Source organism: Mustela nivalis, assembly GCF_964662115.1.
Source record: "Mustela nivalis genome assembly, chromosome: 19".
Taxonomy (NCBI): domain Eukaryota; kingdom Metazoa; phylum Chordata; class Mammalia; order Carnivora; family Mustelidae; genus Mustela; species Mustela nivalis.
The window spans coordinates 35,510,208-35,527,478 of NC_139038.1; the positions used below are offsets into that span (position 1 = coordinate 35,510,208).

Consider the following 17,271-nt stretch of genomic DNA (forward strand, 5'->3'; position numbering starts at 1 on the left):
TACTGATAGTGGTTTGAGATCTTACTGATGATCTTTATAAATTCACAGCTCCAATGGAAAGCCATTTGTCTACATTTATTAAGAACTTTAAAGCTATTTGGAGCCTGTTCTATTCTGCTTTCCGAGACCTAAATTCAAAACATACAGGAAAGGTATTGTACGTGAAGATATTTGTTGGAGTCCTTTATAATTAAAAGCAGGCTACATAACTAACTGCAGGAGAGCTATTAGGTAAACTCAGGTCTATCTCAATGGAATATTCTGCAGCCATCTATTATAAAAGACTACAGTATGTATAAATACATGTATAAATACATATCACACACAGTATTGAGAGTCGGATACAAAATAGTAGGTTCACTTTATTCTAACTACCTTTTTAAATGCCTTAGAAAAGGAAATAACACTGAAATATTAATGATCTTTTGCTATGAGATATTCTGGGTAATTTTAATTCTCAAGGAAGAAAAGTTCATGCTTTTAGACTCCCAGAAACATCTTGGTAAGAGCAGCAGCTTCCCAGCCCCAGCCCTGCTTCCCCGGCACAATGTGGATAGCCTGGGACACTGCGTACATTTTGCCACAGCCAAGATAACCACAGAGGGCTGCGAACAGGTGCTATTTGCATCCTGTTCTTCAAACAGGGAACCTTCAGCAGACACTTTGTTTTATGCTTACTATGAAGTAGAACATCGTTCTAAGCACCAGGTATACAGACACAAGACAGTCCTTAAGGCGCTCCATCCACTTCCCTCAGAAAGGCAGACCACCGCCTCTGGTGTCCCTTGCTCCTAGCCTCAGCCTTCTGCCTTGGGAGAGAACTGCGCAGCGTGTCTCTGGCCTAGCTGGTGTGTTTGTTGTGCACTGCCTGCAGCTCACATTAGGATCTGTGACTTTTGCAGTGTGATTTGTTCATCCAGGAGGGGGCCCGCCTAGGAAGAACCCCCGCTGAAGTCGTTTCAACTTGTGACATCACCTTTGCCTGCGTGTCCGATCCAAAGGCAGCCAAGGACGTAAGGATCCCCTCCCTCCCCTCAGTGTCTCAGGTGATGGCCAGGAAAGCTGGCTGGCCTCCCTGTCTTCTCCCCTGCCCATGAGTGAGTGTCTGTAGCATGTGGGAGGGTTGTATTTCCCATCTGGGGCCATCCCCCAGAAATTACCTGCATAAATTCAATACAGACATCCTTTAATTCAGAACAAAGAATGAGAATAACTAGGGTCCCTGCGATCTATGCCGGCTGTCCTCATGTATTCTTATTCTGTGTACCTGGCAAGATCCTATGTTTAGCTGTGACTGTATCTGCATGTTTTATAAGTTCAAGTACAGTAATCATCTTGTTAAAGTGATAACTAGTTTAATCCAAGTAAATCCAAAGAAGCCCAAAAAAATACTGAGGTTATTATTTAAATGGGAGATTTTTAGTGAAAAGGAACATGCATGTATTGTTTTGAAGCTAAATGGGAATAAAGTAGAGGTATTTTTCTCCCTCGGGCTTACTTGCTGCTGCCTTGCAGCCTTAATACCTCCTAATCAGGAAATGAGTCAAAAAAGTAACAAGATTCTGACCTTAGGTCTAAGGGGCTCCTGGGCGTCTGGCTGGGAGCCTGGGCTATTGCTTTTCCCTTGTGTCCCCACAGCTGGTGCTGGGCCCCAGTGGTGTGCTGCAGGGGATCCGCCCCGGGAAGTGCTACGTGGACATGTCAACAGTGGATGCTGACACAGTCACCGAGCTGGCGCAGGTAGCGGCCTCGTTCATGCTGGCCCTCCAGCGTCGTTGGCAATTGGAGCCCAAGACTCAGGCTGGTTGATTATGCCTGAGTGAGCAACTTGGTTACTCTAGAAACCAAGCCAGGAGAGGGGGAGAGGCTTGTAGCCTTGGAACTAGCCTGTCTTCACTTTATGCTTTCCAAGCCACAGCTAATCTGAACAGCCGTGAAAGGAGAGGTGCTGCCGGGATGGACATTAGGTCGTGTAGCTGCCAGCCCCACAATGGGAAGCAGTGCAGGCTGCCAGCAGGGCCTTTTTGGTTTAAGCGACCGTCTACAGTTGTTACCAACAGTATTCTCCCTGCCTGAGCTCCTGGGCCGAGTGAGAGGGCGGTGACTTCTGGCCCCTGTGTGTTCTGAGAGTGGCTGAAGCAGGGAAGGGCAGTGTCTGGAGGAGGTGTGCTCAGCCAAGCCATCGGCATGGTCACGCTTGGTCATTGCAAGAAATTCTGAGTCAGTGGGAGTCTCTGGGGAGACCCCCTCTTCTCTGTTTACTGCATGAAGTTCAGACACCTGTTTGGGGGCTCAGTGTGGAAGGCCAGGTGTTTCCACTTGAAATACCCGTGAGAGGCAAGGTCTTCAGAAGCTGTGACTTTCCTTTCTAGGTGATTGTGTCCAGGGGGGGCCGCTTTCTGGAAGCCCCAGTCTCAGGGAATCAGCAGCTGTCTAATGATGGGATGTTGGTGATCTTAGCAGCCGGAGACAGGGGCTTGTATGAGGACTGCAGCAGCTGCTTCCAGGCAATGGGAAAGACCTCCTTCTTTCTAGGTAACATGCCTGCCCACCTGTCGGGCCACTGCAGGCCCGGAGGCTGGGTGGGCCACATCCCCTCTAGACTGCACTGATGACTGCGTCAATCCCGCACGGCCTCTCTGCCTGGGGCCCCCGTGGGAAGGTTTCCTTTGACTTGCACAGTCAGTGCCTGGAAGGAGGAAGAGCCCGAAGGGTCAGAGCCAGTTCTGTCAGGGGCAGGTGAATGGGGCCTCCCCTGGGTGTAGAGGTGGGTCCGAGCAGGGATGAGGGTGGGCAGAAAGTCCCTTGCCTCGGAATTCTTGGAAAGTGACCGTGATTCTCTGCCCTGGCCAGGTGAGGTTGGCAATGCAGCCAAGATGATGCTGATTGTGAACATGGTACAGGGAAGCTTCATGGCCACCATCGCTGAGGGGTTAACCCTGGCCCAAGTAACAGGCCAGTCCCAGCAGACACTCTTGGACATCCTCAATCAGGGACAGTTGGCCAGCATCTTCCTGGACCAGAAGTGCCAAAGTGAGTTGCCTTTGGCCTCTCTTCTTGCATTTTAGTTGTGACTGGGGCTGAGAAACCAGGTCAGGTTGCTGTCACAGAGCATTCTCTTCTTCAAGGGCTGACCGGTGTGAAAGAGGCACCCTCTCTGGTCAGTCCATGCCCTCCATGCCCTCTGTCAGAGGGATCCAGAGACATGGCAGATGGGATTTGGGGGTACTGGCTGGGGACTGGTTTCTTCATTGTCCAAGAGGGAAGAAATGCTAGATGTTGAGCCCTGATGGTCCAGCAGATAGTTTCTTAATTTGGGTCCATTTAATTCTTCTGTTACGTGGCTTTCCCTCCTCAGATATCCTGCAAGGGAACTTTAAGCCCGATTTCTACCTGAAGTACATTCAGAAGGATCTCCGCTTAGCCATTGCCCTGGGGGATGCCGTCAACCATCCTACTCCTATGGCAGCTGCAGCCAATGAGGTAACTGCAAGAGGCCCGATCTGACAGTCTTCCCTTTGCTTTTAGGCTTCCTCCCATCTCTTTGCTTTGTGTCTCTTTGTGTCTCACCTCTTGAATGGAAGCTCAGGTCATTGATTCTAGACCGGAGCATTTAAAAGCATATATTCCCTTCTGAGCCCTTCTTACTTGTAACCCTTGTGATTTCATTGACCTGCGGATTACTTAAAAGTGCATCAGTCAGATAATTGGAGTTGTCCTGCGAATCTAATAGTTAGTGATTACTGATGGATCTCTGTTGTGGTTACAAAACAGATCCTGTGTGATTTTTAACTCTAAATTTATTGAGACTTGTTTTGCAGCCTAGCAAATGGTCTGTCTTGGTGGGCGTACCATGTGCACTTAGGAAGACTGTTCTCCACTTGTCAGCTGCTGTGTTCTGCCAATAATCAGTTAGGTCAAGGTTAGGTAGTGGTTTTTCAGATCGTCTTTATTGGCCTTTTTCTCTGGTTCTTTTGGTTGCTGAAAGAGAGATACTAAAATCTCCAGCTATGATTGTAGCATTGTCTGTTTTTCCCTTTAATTCTGTTATCTTTGAAACTCTTGTGTTTGGGTTTTTAACCATTTGTGATGGTCATGTCTTCCTGATGAATTTGGCCTTTAATTATTATGGAATGTCCCTCCTGACCTTTGTCTTGAAGCCTATTGCCTGGTTTTACCGTAACTGCTGCTGTGTAAATGTCATTCATTGACTTTCAAGTTGTGTCTTTATATTTAAGTGGTATCCTCAGTGTAGAGCCTGTCAGTGGGGCTTGCATTTGTATGCATTCTGACAGTATCTGCCTGTTAATTGGAGTGTTGGTCATTAACATTTGTTTGAGTGACAGCACAGCACCTGAAAACAGTTGGGTTGGGGAGGGGGTTGTTTATTTGTTTAAATAAGTTTAAGTAATCTGCATACCTGATGTGGGGCTTGAACTCATGATCTTGAGATCAGGAGTTGGGTGTTCTACCAACTGAGCCATCCAGGGGCCCCAGAAAGAGTTGTTGAGGTCATCTTCCTCAGCCTGACAGAAGGGACGCCTTAAAAAAGCTGAGCAGTATTTCATTACTGTAGAGTTACAATCAAAACCATATTTTGTATAAAACACAAAACACATTAATTGATTTATTTTTAGAGGCTGTATCTTCTAGGAACTTTAAGAAGATACACATTCGATTCAAGTTAAATAGAAGTCTCAAGTGGCTTGTTCCAGTGAAGAAGTAAAGAAACACAGTTGTGCTCTTTTCAGACGTGGCCTTTCATAAAGTGTAATCAGTCTCCTGTCCCTTCCTTGTCTGCCTGAGCAGTTCAGGGAACTCACTTCACCTTTTTAGGTTGCAGCACAGTTTCAGGTTCCTCCTGTTTCTTTTGCCTTGGATTCTCTCTAAGCAGTGGACTTCTCTGTGTATTTTATAGAACTTTTTTGGTCGATTGTCTTTAACTGAAGTTACTTCGGAAGGGATCTGCATGTGGCTTGTGTTGGCGGCGTGCTCTGTGATTTCTGACCTGCCTCTGCCGTGGCTCTACAGGACTCATTGGCTTGAAAACAGACATTTTGGTTAATTTCTCAGTGGAGCGTGGTGCTTTCTGGAGGGCGTGAATTTAGGTTCCTCATTGGAGCCCAGCGTTCAGGATCTTAAGGTTCACCAGTCCATTCACATTTAGTCTTTGTCTTAAAAGTCTGGTGATATGTGGTTGGACTTAGAGCTACCATTTGATTGCTCTTTGTCCTTTCTGACTTTTGTCTATCCCTCCTTTTTTATCACCTTTTGGATTATATGACTGTTTTTTAGAATGCCATTTTCTCTGTTGGCTCTTTAATAATGCATTGTTTCTCTTTTATCTTTGGTCTAGAGATTGCAGTATGCAAGAATATGCAATACCCTTAACTTCATGGCCCACTTAGAGTTAATATTTTACCTGTTCACATAAAACATAGATCCATTTCCCTCACCTGCCCTCCTTTATGGCAAGGTTTCTTAACCTGGGCACTATTGCCATTTTGTTGTGGGAGTGGTCCCGTGCATTTCAGGATATTCAGTAGCATCCTTGTCCTCTAAGCACTAGAAGCCAGCAGTGCCCTCTCAGTTGGGAAGAGGTCTGTAGATACTACCATGTGTCCCGTGGGGCAAAATAACCCCAGGTTGAGAAGCCCTGCTTTATTTTTTTAAGGTTTTATTTATTCATTTTGAGAGAGAGTGGGAGCATGCACACACACGTGCATGAGTTGGGAGGGGCAAAGGGAGAGGGACAAGCAGACTTGACACTGAGTGTGGACCCTGACATGGGGGCCTGATCCCACACCCCAGTGATCATGACCTGAGCTGAAATCAAGATTCGGCCGCTCTGAGCCACTAACTCAGGCACCCAGGCGCCCCAAGAGAACCCCTGCTTTGGGGAATAGATGTCCCATGTGTTACATCTGCCTTTGTTCTAAACCTACCACACAATGTTGGAATGTTTTAAGTGGTCGTATGTATTTTTTTTTAATTAAAAGAAAAAATAATTTTATATTTCTCTAATTTACCATTTCCAGTGTGCTCCATTCTTTTCTGAAGATTTGAATTTCTCTCTGGTATTGTTCCCTTTCAACTGGAAGAACTTGCTTCAGCATTCTCTGTAATGCAGGTCTGCTGGCAACGATTCGTTTTCTTTTCTCTGAAACGGTCTTTATTTAGCCTTCATTTTGAGCTAACAGCTATACCTGAGCTATAATGGACACTCAATTATCGTGGCTTCAACTGGACTATGTTTTAAAAAAAAGACAAAGATGCAGCTATGTGGGAGGAACCTTGTGGCCAACTGCATTTCCTCAGTGTGCCTGGACGCCACACTGACCTGCTTGAATGGCTTTTTAATTCTCTTCACGCTCGTTCATAATACTCACCTAGTGGCTCTGGAGTGGCTGTCCGCCGCCAAGCACTGTTCTAGGCTCTGGGGACATGGTGAGGGGCTGCCCGTTCCCTTCCTTGTGGAGCTTAACATTTTAATGGAAGGAGGCACAAGATAAGCAGGTATTTAAACAAGAATTCTCTGAAGGTCAGAAGTATGAATAAAATAGTAAGATAAGGTGACAGGATAAAGTGGTACAGCTGCTGCTTTATATAGACTGGTCAGGGAAGGTCTTGGAGCTGACTGGGAAGGAGCCAGCTTTGCCTAGGGAAAGGCATCCCATGCAGAGGGAAGGGCAAGGATAGCAGCCCAGAGAATAACACAGGGAGACCCTAAAGGCAGGAAGAGACATGACTATAATTACTAACGATGCTCTGAGCACTTTACCTCCCTCGCTCCATTTAGTCCTCATGATAACCTTGTTATCTTCTCCATGACATCAAGGAGTAGTAACGAAGACAGAGAGAAACTGAGGCACTTCGCTCAAGATCAGTGGAGGGTGGCCAGGAGTTGCACCCAGACAGCCTGGACTCCAGAGCCTGCCTGCCTGACCGCATCTAGAACTACCTCCACAAAGCAGATTGTGTCTTTAAGTCAGCTCTGTGCCAGAGACTGAGCCCATCTCCTTTTTTTCCAGGTGTACAAAAGAGCCAAGGCACTGGACCAGTCTGACAACGACATGTCTGCCGTGTACCGAGCCTATATACACTAAGCCCTCGATACCCCACCCCTGCCCCCCAGTCTTCCCTCTGACCCCTCCTCCTCACATGGGGTTGGGGTCCTGGGACTTAACTCTGGACCAGTCCACCTGTCTCCATCTCCTTTTATACAGACTTTGAGACTTGCCATCAGCACAGCACACAGCGTCACTCCTCCCCTGGAGGTCCTGGGGAGGGGAGGGGTGTCAGCAGGATTGGCCTTTGGGAAAGCTCTTGAGCTGGGCACTGGCCCGGGACTAGGTGGCTGTGTGTTCATACACACACACACACACACACACAGAAATACACAATACACACGACCCCTACATACCACACACTGGCTCTCGCTTCAGGATAGAAGCTGCCCAGAAACTGCTGCCTGGCTTTTTTTTTTTTTCCTTCCTTCTGAGCTTGTCTTATCTCAGACCCTTTCCATTCAAGGAACTCGAATCAGCAGTAAGAACTGGAAGCCTTTCCACTGCTTCCTTCCCTCAGAGCAAAGAGGCTGTGGTTATGTCCACATCCCCCTACTGAATCCTGCGTGTGACGAAGAGGCTCTGGGTCAAGATGAGCCAGCACCGACTCCAAACAGGGTCCTCATGGGCCCTCCAACCTCAGGTGACCAGCTGATGAGGATTGTCATGTTTAAGCTACCAATGTGCAACCAACTCTCTCCATTAATGCCTTTGTGAACTGAAAAGAGATTGGCGAAGTTGAGCAGACGCAGGGCTCTGGCTCTCGGGGGAGAGCACAAATCGCCAGCACATTAGGTGAGCCTCACAGAAGCCTGCTCTCCTCGCCGCTCTTGAGCTCCTGTCCCAGAAGTCACCATCACTGCAGAGCCCTGGGCTGGGATCAGACTTCCTTGCTTTGGTGTAGGGGGAGCTCACTCCTCACCAGGCTCTCTTAGTATTTGGATTTGCATTCCAGCCCTTGGGAAGGGGATCCTGAGGGCCACCAGGGAGGAGTGAAGAGGGAGGAGAGGGGGTCCTTCCTGTTTTCCGTTATGCTGCAGACTCCCACCTGGTTCTCAGGAGTCACTCTAACTGGGTCCCCTCACAGCAGTCTCACCCTCTCCGGCCTACTCCTGCACATGTTCCCCACTGCCTGCCTCTTCATTCTCTCTCCCTCATTTTCTTCCCGTGGAGACAGTGTTTTCTGTCCCTTCTTTGGCCCAGACCCAGCCTGACCAACAACAGCCATTTTTTAGGCTCAGCTCTTGAAACAGGAACGAGTATCTTCACTTCAGCCAGAAGCATGGTCTTTGATGCTTCCAGGGCCCCAGGGTCTCTCAGGAGGGAAGAGAACTGGGCCTGACCCAATCTGAACTATCTGACCCTCAGAGGTGGACCTGAGACATCCTCAAGACCCTAACATTTCTCCTTGGATAGGGGACCAGAGGGGCTTGGAATGTGGCGTAAAAACAAGGAGAAGTCACCTAAAGGATGTCAATGTTCTCTCCCTCTGCTTGGGTTGCATTTTCCAAAGTCACACTTTGCAGGTCAGCATTTCTAGTGAATATACAGAGTGAAACCACACTGGTGTGGACCCCTCCCCCTCAACCTTGGCCCTTTTCCGCTGATCAGAAACCAGGCAAGGGATCTCAGAAGACATAGGGGGAGGGCAGGGAAGATGCTGCGTGTTTTTGGCATAACTTCACTGGGATTTGGAATTCTTTTCTGTCTGAACACAAAGCCTGTTCTAGTCCTAGCTGGACACTTTGGGGGGGTGGGGGGTGAGGGGGGGGTGGGGAGAATACTGTAATGAAACTGGTTAGTCAATGTTGTCTTAATATTGTTGACAATTCTGTAAAGTTTCTTTTTATGAGTATTTCTGTTTAAGCTATTTCACCTTTGTTTTGAAATCCTTCCCTTTTAGGAGAAAATGTGACACTTGTGAAAAAGCTTGTAAGAAAGCCCCTCTTCCATGACCCTTTTTTTTTTCCTTTAAACCTCCTTTAAATGACAAATCTAGGTAATTAAGGTTGTGAATTTTTATTTTTGCTTTGTTTTTAATGAACATTTGTCTTTCAGAATAGGATTGTGTGATAATGTTTAAATGGCAAAAACATGATTTTGTGCAATTAACAAAAAGCTACTGCAAGCAAAATAAAACCTTTATTGGTAACGCAACTGTGACTGATTACCTCAGCAGTGGCCACTACCTGCACCCAGACCCTCCACGCCCAGCGGTGGAGGGAGGAGGGTCGGGAGCGCCCGAACAGCTCAGCCGGCCGGTTCTTCCCAGCCGGAGAGCTCAGGGCGCGGAGAGCACGGAACAGGCCGCCCTGCCTGCCAATCGCCGGACGCGGCGAAAACAAGCCGCCCGTTGGCCAATCAGTGGGCGCAAGCGGAGCAGGGTGCCGTATCACTGCCGGGAGGGGGCGGGATAAGTGTCCGCCGCGCTCCAGCGGGAGCGGCGCCCGAGCGCCCTGCGCCCGCGGTAGGAGCCCGCGGCGGTTTGGGAGAGGCGGCGCAGGCGGGTTCGCGCAGTCGCCAGTCTCGATTCGCAGCCCCCGCTCGGCTGGTCTGAGGCGGGGGAGGGGGCCCGGGATCGGGGCGGGCGCGCGCGCAGCCAATCGGCGGCGGGGGTGGGCCAGCGCGCCGCGGGCGCACGGACGGCGGGTGGACCGAGCCTCTGGCGGACCGCTGGCGGGTGGCGGTCCCTGGGTGGCGAGCAGCGGCGATGGCGACCGCGATGGCAGCGACGGCGGCGGAGCGAGCGGTGCTGGTGAGGCGCGCGGACGGGGTGGGGTGGGGCGGGGCGGGGGCCCGCGGGCCCGGGCGACTGACCGCTGGCCTGTCTCCGCAGGAGGAGGAGTTCCGCTGGCTGCTGCACGACGAGGTCCACGCCGTGCTCAGGCAGCTGCAGGACATCCTCAAGGTAAGGCTTCTGGCGGGCCGGCCCGGCTGCGGCTCCTTCCCGGGGCGCCGCGCCTGCCTCCCGAGCGCCTGCTGTGGACGCGACGCGCGTTGTGCAGACCAGGCCCTGCCCCAGTGGACTTGGCGTACGGTGGAGGCACCATTATGTGATTGCCCACTTAATCACAAGCAGCCCTGTGAGCGTGGTGGGGTGGGCCTGGAATGAGCCCCTGGCTGGGGGGGTCTGGGCGGTCAGGGTTGGGTTCAAGGAAGGCTTCCTTTGAAGCTGTGATCTCAAGGTCTTCAGCACCTTACTCAACCTCATGGGGCCTCTTTTTCGCAAGAATGAGATTGCAGTACTGGCGTCACAGGGCTGTTGTGAAGACAAGTCAACTCACAAAAATGTCCAGGCATTGCCTGCTATCGCCAGAATTTCTAGTTACCATGAGTACCGTCCTTCCCTGACTCTGCTCCCCCACACTGGAGCATCTTAACCCAGCCTGGAGGTCATCTCTGTTCTATATCCCTGAGTTGGGCAGTCGGTAGGCATCCAGGGAATGTGAAAGGAACAGCTATCCACTCTGGTAGGACCTGAAACTCAGGTGGTGGGGGAAGGGCCAGAGAAATGGGAAGGTGCCCTGGAGGTTGGAAAACTAGCCTACTTTGTCCCTCCCCTAGCCAACCCAGGAATGGGGCTTCTGGAAAGAGAGGTGAGCTGGATTGGGTCAACTTTACTCCACTTCCCTCTGCCCCTCCAGGAGGCCTCGCTCCGTTTCACTCTGCCATGCTCTGGTGCAGGCACCGAGGGGCCTGCCAAGCAAGAGAACTTCATCCTCGGCAGCTGTAGGTGAGCCAGGGCTGAGCAGGAACAGGAGGGATGGACTGCTTGTGAGGGGGACACCTGGGATACCCTCTAGGGGAGGCTGTACTGCCAAGACCCTGCCATGCAGATTGATTTCAGCCCCAACATGTAGAGGGTGTGCTGTGGGGCAGCCTGGGCCACCCTGTGACAGCAGGGGCAACCTGCTGGGAGGGTGAGGTGGTGGGAAAGGGCAGCCGCAGGCACTGCTCTGACCCCCGCGTGTTGCAGCACAGACCAGGTGAAGGGCGTGCTGACTCTGCAAGGGGACGCGCTGAGCCAGGCGGTGAGTCCCCCAGCCCCTCTGCCCTTTCCCTGCTGCTGGAGGATCCAGTGGGGAAGAGTGTGGGGGCCTCCTGCTGAGCTTTGCCTTTACCTGTTGGCTTTGTGGCCCTGGGTAGGATCCTTGACCTCTCTGTGCCTCAGTTTCCTCATTTGTAAAATAACAACCCACCCCACTAAACCTCCTCTGGAATTGGTGTGTGTCTTCAGTGAGAGGTGCAGGAAGGGGGATGCTTTGCACACGGCCTAGCCCTGAGTCTGGGCCCAGTGAAGCGTGGGCATTGGAGGGATTAGGCTGGCCCCAATTCAAAGTGGAATCAGCCAACATCTGAGCTCCGTCTGTGCTAGGCACCGAGATATGGGGGAAGGTGCCTCTCCTCCAGTAGTGGGTGTTCAGTCCATTGGCCTGTACCCATGCTCCCTTTCTGCCCACAGTCACACCACCTCCTCCCAGCTTCCCCTTTCTGTCTCTGTTCCCTTGCATTTCTTTGTGGTTCCTTTTGGGCTTGAGTTCCTGTCTCCTGACCTCCCTGTTCACACCCCAAGTGCCAGGGAGGATGGGAGACTTTCTGCCCTGTGGATTGGCTGGGGCCTGAGCTACCACACTCGTGCCCCCTGCTCAAGGGCTCAGAGTGGCCATAAGCAGGAGAGGGGTCCTCCTGCTTATACGCTCTTGCTCGTCAGGACGTGAATCTGAAGATTCCCCGGAACAACCAGCTACTGCACTTTGCCTTCCGAGAGGACAAGCAGTGGAAGCTGCAACAGGTAATCAGGCCCTTTTCCTGCCAGGGCTCAAGCCACAAGGGCAGGCAGGGGCAGGCCTGAGTGGCACTGAGGCCTCCTGGGGTGGCCAAGGGGGATTTAAGGCTGCCGCAAGCCTGGGAAGTTGTTGCCTAGCAGCAAAGCTGGGGCAGGCAGTGCCTGGGACTCCAGAGTCTAGCCTGGAGGGAGGTGGGAACCTGCTCTGTCTGTAGGCCTCTGGGCCCCAGTGGGAAACACAGGGAACTCCCCTTCACAGAGCCTCCAGGGGCTTCCAATGGCTCCTGGGGACAAAGTCCACACTCCTCTGTGATTGGACCCTGCCCCTCCACCTCAGGGCCTTTGCCCATGCTCATCGCTGTGCCTGGAGGCCTCTCACTGCTTTATTCTTCACTGGGTGATGCTCAAGAGGCACTTCCCTTGGGCCTCCGTTGACATCCATCTAAAGAGGCTCCTCCTCCCCCAGCCTGCAGAGTCACCCTTTTGTCCTTATGCAAGTCACTCAGTGTGTTGTCCTCTTGTGCCTTTGCTCTGCTATTATCTGTCCTCCTTTAGAAGGTGAGCTGTGGCAGGCCTGCCGGTCTGTGCCGTATGCCCAGCACCCAGGCAGGGCCTGGCCTTCAGTGAGCACAGAGAGGACAGCTGGTGGAGAGGGGTCAGGCAGCCGAGACCAACCCCAGCCCTCCCAGGAGGACAGTCCATCAGAGTGAGGCCCTGTCATCGGGGGCCCTGGACACTGTGGCTACTCTGAAGTTGGCTTCTCTTCCTCCTGAGGCCCAGCTCACTGACCTTGCAGTGGGCTTTTTTTTTTTTTTCAGATCCAGGATGCCAGGAACCACGTAAGCCAGGCCATTTACCTCCTCGCCAACCGGGATGAAAGCTACCAGTTTAGGACAGGAGCAGAGGTCCTCAAGGTGAGCTGCCTGCAGGAGCAGGAGAAGCAGGATCCCTACTCCTGGTCCTGACCCCTGACCAGGCCCCTGGAGAGCTCTGCGCCCAACAGCCTCAGGTGCAGCCGATGGTTGCCCCATCAGCTCTCGATAGATGTGTGTATGCAGTCAGTCAAATGACTCACAGACCTGGCTCTGATCCCAGGGCTCCACTGAGCTGTGCAGCCCCAGGTTAACTCTCTTAGCCATTCTGTGCCTCAACAGCCTCACCTACAAAAGGGTGCCATGGTGTCGTGACTGGCAGTTGTGATGATGCAGGCAAAGCAGCCCCTGGCAAATGCTCAGGAAGTAGTAGCCCTCCTAGACGGAGAGAAAGCCTTGTAATTCGCAAAGTGAATTCACATAGTGTGGAGGGGTGGGCTGCATTGACACGCCTCAGATTCATGCTTTAGCTCTGTCCCTGACTTAGGTGATTCAGTTGCCCTCTTTGGACCTCTGGGTCCTCTATGAAAACTTACAACTAGATGAACTGAGGTCCCTCCCAGTACATCTAGGACACCCAGTCCACCACCCTGGGTGTAGGCGGTGCAGCCCCCAGGCCTCCACCCAAAATTTCCCTTTCCTAGAAGCCAGGTCACCCCCAGTCCCATTCCCATGACAATATCTGGAAGCAGTGGAAATTGGGACTCTGAGGAGTTCTGGCCAGAGCTTTGGTCCTGTCAAAGGAAAAGGATGAGTTCCAGATGGTTCCACCATTGAATAGCTATGTGACCTTACCACTTTGGAGCTTTACTTTTGAAAACGGGGCTGGTGCCCACCTTAGGACCTCAACTTACCCATCCTATCACCTCCTCCAGGAAGCCTCCCTTGGCTCCTTGCACCCAGCCTGGATTAAGGCCCCTTCCTCTAAGCTCCTTCACTGCCTGCAACCCCATCCACAAAGCCCTCATGCCCCTGAGAGTAACTCCAGGGAGCTTCCATCTTCCATTCCCCATTGGACCAGCACCCGGGACCCCATGCGGTAGAACTTCCTGCGCTGATGGTCAACAGTGCAGACGTCCTGTCTCCCGCCCGCAGTTGGAGCCCAAACATCTGCCCCTTAAACAAGCCCCACATGATGGGGGTTCAGGCCGTGAGAGTGGGACCACACAGGCAGGAGCTGGGCGCTACCATGACTTGGTCCTTCCCTGATGTGAGAGGGTGGGGGCTGCCCCCGCAGCAGCTGTGACCAGCCACCTCCCCGCAGCTGATGGACGCTGTGATGCTGCAGCTGACCAGAGCCCGCAACCGGCTCACCACGCCAGCCACCCTTACTCTGCCTGAGATCGCTGCCAGTGGCCTCACGGTCAGTGCCTTAGGCCAGCCTCTGCTCCGGGAGAGGGAATCCCCACCAAGGAGCCCAGCTTGCCCCTGGGAGGGACACAGGGGTGTGATGGGGTCCTGGAAACCCCAAACTGTTGTCAGTTGAAGATCTAGGTCTGTGCAGTTTTCTGGGCCTCCATCTTGCATCCCCCAAATACCCCGGGTCTGGGTCAGTGGTTCCCAAGCCTGGTGCAGGAAGCTCCCCGGGGTACCTGGGAAGAGTTTGGAAGCCCCCGTCCATGGGCTGGGACATAAGGTCCCCCAGGCAGTCCTGGGGAAGCTGTGCCTGCCTGGCCCTCATGCCACCGGCTTGCCCGGTCCCTGTCCCCAGCGGATGTTTGCCCCAGCGCTGCCCTCCGACCTGCTCGTCAATGTCTACATCAACCTCAATAAGCTCTGCCTCACCGTGTACCAGCTGCACGTCCTGCAGCCCAACTCCACCAAGGTGAGGAGGACCCCACTCGCCCCCTCACCCCTAAGTGCCTTGCAGCCTCTCGGGCCTGACTGGGTCTGATGCTCTTCTGCTTAGAACTTCCGCCCCGCTGGAGGCGCCGTGCTCCACAGCCCCGGGGCCATGTTGTAAGTATGGTGCCCTGCAGCTCCCTGCCCGCCCCAACCTTCCACACCTTGGGGGCCGGGGGGCCAGGCTAATCAGGCCACCCCCAGGGACCCTCCTTTTCTCCCTCCAGCGAGTGGGGCTCCCAGCGCCTGGAGGTGAGCCACGTGCACAAGGTGGAGTGTGTGATCCCGTGGCTCAACGACGCCCTAGTCTTCTTCACTGTGTCCCTGCAGCTCTGCCAGCAGCTCAAGGATAAGGTGGGCTGTGGGGACTGTGGGTGCGGGGCGGTCCTCTCAGACAGATGGGGCCAGCAGATACTAGGCTACTAAGTCATTTCATTTTGGAGGGATTCCAGGGGCTCTTGTCACACTTCCAAAGCACCCTCAAATCTTCAGGTTCTCTGTACCTTCTGCACACACGAGCAGATGGGCCACGGTGTTGCTGAGCAGCAATACCCTCTCCCTGACATGTTACCCCCGAATGACCTTGAACCTGGGTCACAGGCTATAGTAGGGGCCAAGCCATCTAATATCTCCACTTACCATGTCCCCCCTCCTCTCTCCCTAGATCTCTGTGTTCTCCAGCTACTGGAGCTACAGGCCTTTCTGAGCAGAGCACCCAAGAGCCTGACCCCCAGGGAAATGGCCCCTGTCCCCCTCACCCATCCACCCCAGGCACGTTGGCCAGAGCCAGAACCAGGCAGCGTGGGCTATTATTTATTTCTCTTTGCCCCATCCTGCCCATCACATTTGTACAGATGGAAATGAGCACTGGAAGCACGGAGAGACAGGGATGCTGGCTTGCTTTTTCTTTTACGGGGGGGTGGTCAGGAAGGCAGAGCCCAGAGGTGGCCCACATTCCAAACCCTGCCCTCCCTTCTCAGCGGGAACCTTTGGACTTGGGGTGGCGCCAGGCCCAGGGCTCTCCTCCTCCTTCCTCTTTCTGCCTTCTGACCTGCCCCAGGATGGTGACGGGCAACCGTACTCTCCCCTCTGTTGGAGGGTGAGGAGTGGGCAAGGGCCCTAAGCTGGGAATCAGGAGGGCAGACAGAACCATCCATCGCCTCGCTGTGGTGCCCTTGAATGTGTTTGCTCCGCATCCCTGACAAGGCCTCCAGGAAATAAAGATCATCTGACTTTACCTGGAGCGTCTTGTCTGTCTGTCTGTCTGTCTGTCTGTCTATCTATCTGAGTGAGGACCAAGTTGGGGATCCCTGATCATTAGCACCTGGGTGGGATACCCAACGACGGAGCCCCTGGCCTCCTGTCCCACCTTTGAGGGGGTCCTCCAGGCTGCCAAGGGACTGAGTGGGCTGGGGACAAGGTTTCGGCCTCGTGGTTCGGGCCACTGAGTTGGGAGCCCAGCTTCCCCTCCTGTCAGCAGTAGCTGTGTGACCTAGAGCGACAGTCCAGCCCGCTGAAAGCCGTGGGGGAGCAGGTGGGCATCGGGAGAAAGCAGTGAGTGCCCACACGGCCCACCCCTTGAAGGGAAGCTCAGAACACACTCCAGACTCAAGTTCCAGACAACCAAGTCATCAGCACTGTTGCCAGCAGGACACACGGACGGGGGGGATTGGGGGCTCGCTGCGTTAAGGTTCCAGGGCCAAGTTATCGACTCCCCTGCGGTGTTCCTGCAAAAGAAGCACGGGGCTGGCCGGGCTTTCCTCGTGTGTGCCCTCTCCACAGGAGCCCCAGCAACCCCCTCTCCACAGTGCAGTTCCAGGCTGCTGCCTCCGCTGGTGGGCCTCACCTTCCCGGGGCTCACCTTCCGGGGTCTGGAGGCGCGGCGGCTGCAGCAGCTGTGGCAGCAGCAGTGGAGACAGACCAGCAGCAGCAGGAGCAACACGGTGCCTGGGGGTGGAATGGGTGTCCAGATAAGGCCCTCGGCCAGGCCTAGGACAGGAGGCCAAGGGGGGGCCAGAGGCCAGGGCCACACTCACCGAGGAAGATGAGGAAGATGATGAAGGCAGCAGTGTCCCAGTTGGACTGGAACAGCTCACCGCTCCTGAGTTTCCCCAGCACTTCCTGGGCTGTGGTCTCCAGCTCTTTCTCCAGGTCTTTTGCCAAGTCCATCTCCGCTCGAGGCCTCTGGGTGCCACCTGCCCCGGCCCCCCAGGGCTGCCTCAGAACCCTGTTCTCTGGGACTGGGCGGCATCCAGGCCTCCCGCAGTCCAGCCCCTGCCCTGCGCCTGCCCCCTCCCACACCACCCCTCAGCCCCTGCCCTGTCCCTTCCCACTCCCCCCGGCAGCCCCACCCCAGACTCCCACCAGCCTCCTAGCTCCCCCAGCCAGGCAGGTCCCAGGTCCTGAAAACACCAACTATTTCCTGCTTCCGGAACCGCGATAGGTGCCGCCTGAGGACCTGGCACCTTGGCAACCGGTCCCACCCTTCCCAGGGGGCGGCCAGACTCCAGAGGGCGGGGCCTGTGCCCTAGCAGGTGTGCTCACAGCCTCCCCACAGCAGCAGGTGCTGCAGGACCCACAGAGGGCGCCACGGGCCCCGAAACCCTCTTCCTTCCAGGATTTTTCATGTTTTTTCAGTAGACCAGACAAGCAGCCTGGAACACAGTGTGCCCTGGGCCGTTGTGGACTTCATGAGTGAAGACGG

General features: G+C 53.7%; 3 protein-coding genes across 15 annotated transcripts in view; 2 read left to right on the plus strand and 1 right to left on the minus strand.

Annotated features, from left to right (window-relative positions):
* Window positions 1-9,224, plus strand: part of GLYR1 (glyoxylate reductase 1 homolog) — a 35,693-nt gene extending 26,469 nt beyond the window's left edge. For 3 of the 8 annotated variants that reach the window (XM_082713151.1, XM_082713155.1, XM_082713153.1), the window contains 6 exons: window positions 903-1,013; window positions 1,639-1,740; window positions 2,373-2,535; window positions 2,854-3,033; window positions 3,359-3,483; window positions 7,032-9,224. In XM_082713151.1, the coding sequence (XP_082569277.1) occupies window positions 903-1,013; window positions 1,639-1,740; window positions 2,373-2,535; window positions 2,854-3,033; window positions 3,359-3,483; window positions 7,032-7,106 (756 nt within the window). In that variant the 3' untranslated portion in view covers window positions 7,107-9,224. Of the gene's footprint in view, window positions 1-902; window positions 1,014-1,638; window positions 1,741-2,372; window positions 2,740-2,853; window positions 3,034-3,358; window positions 3,484-7,031 lie in introns of all 8 variants that reach the window. The other 5 variants (XM_082713152.1, XM_082713156.1, XM_082713154.1 and 2 more) reach the window with 3 other exon arrangements.
* Window positions 9,225-9,538: 314 nt separating this feature from the next.
* On the plus strand, window positions 9,539-15,804 carry ROGDI (rogdi atypical leucine zipper). The gene is made up of 11 exons (XM_082713184.1): window positions 9,539-9,822; window positions 9,904-9,975; window positions 10,712-10,800; window positions 11,044-11,098; window positions 11,779-11,859; window positions 12,672-12,767; window positions 13,990-14,088; window positions 14,437-14,550; window positions 14,635-14,684; window positions 14,795-14,921; window positions 15,232-15,804. The coding sequence occupies exons 1-11, from the start codon at window positions 9,778-9,780 to the stop codon at window positions 15,271-15,273; spliced, it is 870 nt and encodes a 289-aa protein (XP_082569310.1). The 5' UTR covers window positions 9,539-9,777; the 3' UTR covers window positions 15,274-15,804.
* Window positions 15,361-17,075, minus strand: SMIM22 (small integral membrane protein 22). Of its 6 annotated transcripts, none has more exons than XM_082713191.1 (4): window positions 16,932-17,075; window positions 16,604-16,762; window positions 16,429-16,514; window positions 15,361-16,294 (listed from the first exon to the last, which is right to left on the minus strand). In XM_082713191.1, the coding sequence occupies exons 2-4, from the start codon at window positions 16,734-16,736 to the stop codon at window positions 16,253-16,255; spliced, it is 261 nt and encodes an 86-aa protein (XP_082569317.1). In that variant the 5' UTR covers window positions 16,737-16,762; window positions 16,932-17,075; the 3' UTR covers window positions 15,361-16,252. The 6 variants fall into 6 exon arrangements, with proteins under 6 accessions (XP_082569317.1, XP_082569319.1, XP_082569314.1 ...); XM_082713193.1 differs by having other exon boundaries at window positions 16,984-17,070; XM_082713188.1 differs by having other exon boundaries at window positions 16,414-16,514; window positions 16,932-17,038.
* Between the last annotated feature and the right edge of the window lie 196 nt (window positions 17,076-17,271).

What these genes read in the sequence shown, in the direction of transcription:
- ROGDI (XM_082713184.1), top strand. Translation starts at nt 9,778, where the DNA reads ATGGCGACCGCGATGGCAGCGACGGCGGCGGAGCGAGCGGTGCTG. An exon ending in TTCATCCTCGGCAGCTGTAG is followed by an intron (nt 10,801 to 11,043) that starts GTGAGCCAGGGC and finishes CGCGTGTTGCAG; the next exon opens with CACAGACCAGGTGAAGGGCG. An exon ending in CACAGCCCCGGGGCCATGTT is followed by an intron (nt 14,685 to 14,794) that starts GTAAGTATGGTG and finishes TTCTCCCTCCAG; the next exon opens with CGAGTGGGGCTCCCAGCGCC.
- SMIM22 (XM_082713188.1), bottom strand. Translation starts at nt 16,736, where the DNA reads ATGGACTTGGCAAAAGACCTGGAGAAAGAGCTGGAGACCACAGCCCAG. An exon ending in CATCTTCCTCATCTTCCTCG is followed by an intron (nt 16,515 to 16,603) that starts GTGAGTGTGGCC and finishes TTCCACCCCCAG; the next exon opens with GCACCGTGTTGCTCCTGCTG. An exon ending in GGAAGGTGAGCCCCGGGAAG is followed by an intron (nt 16,295 to 16,413) that starts GTGAGGCCCACC and finishes CTTCTTTTGCAG; the next exon opens with GAACACCGCAGGGGAGTCGA.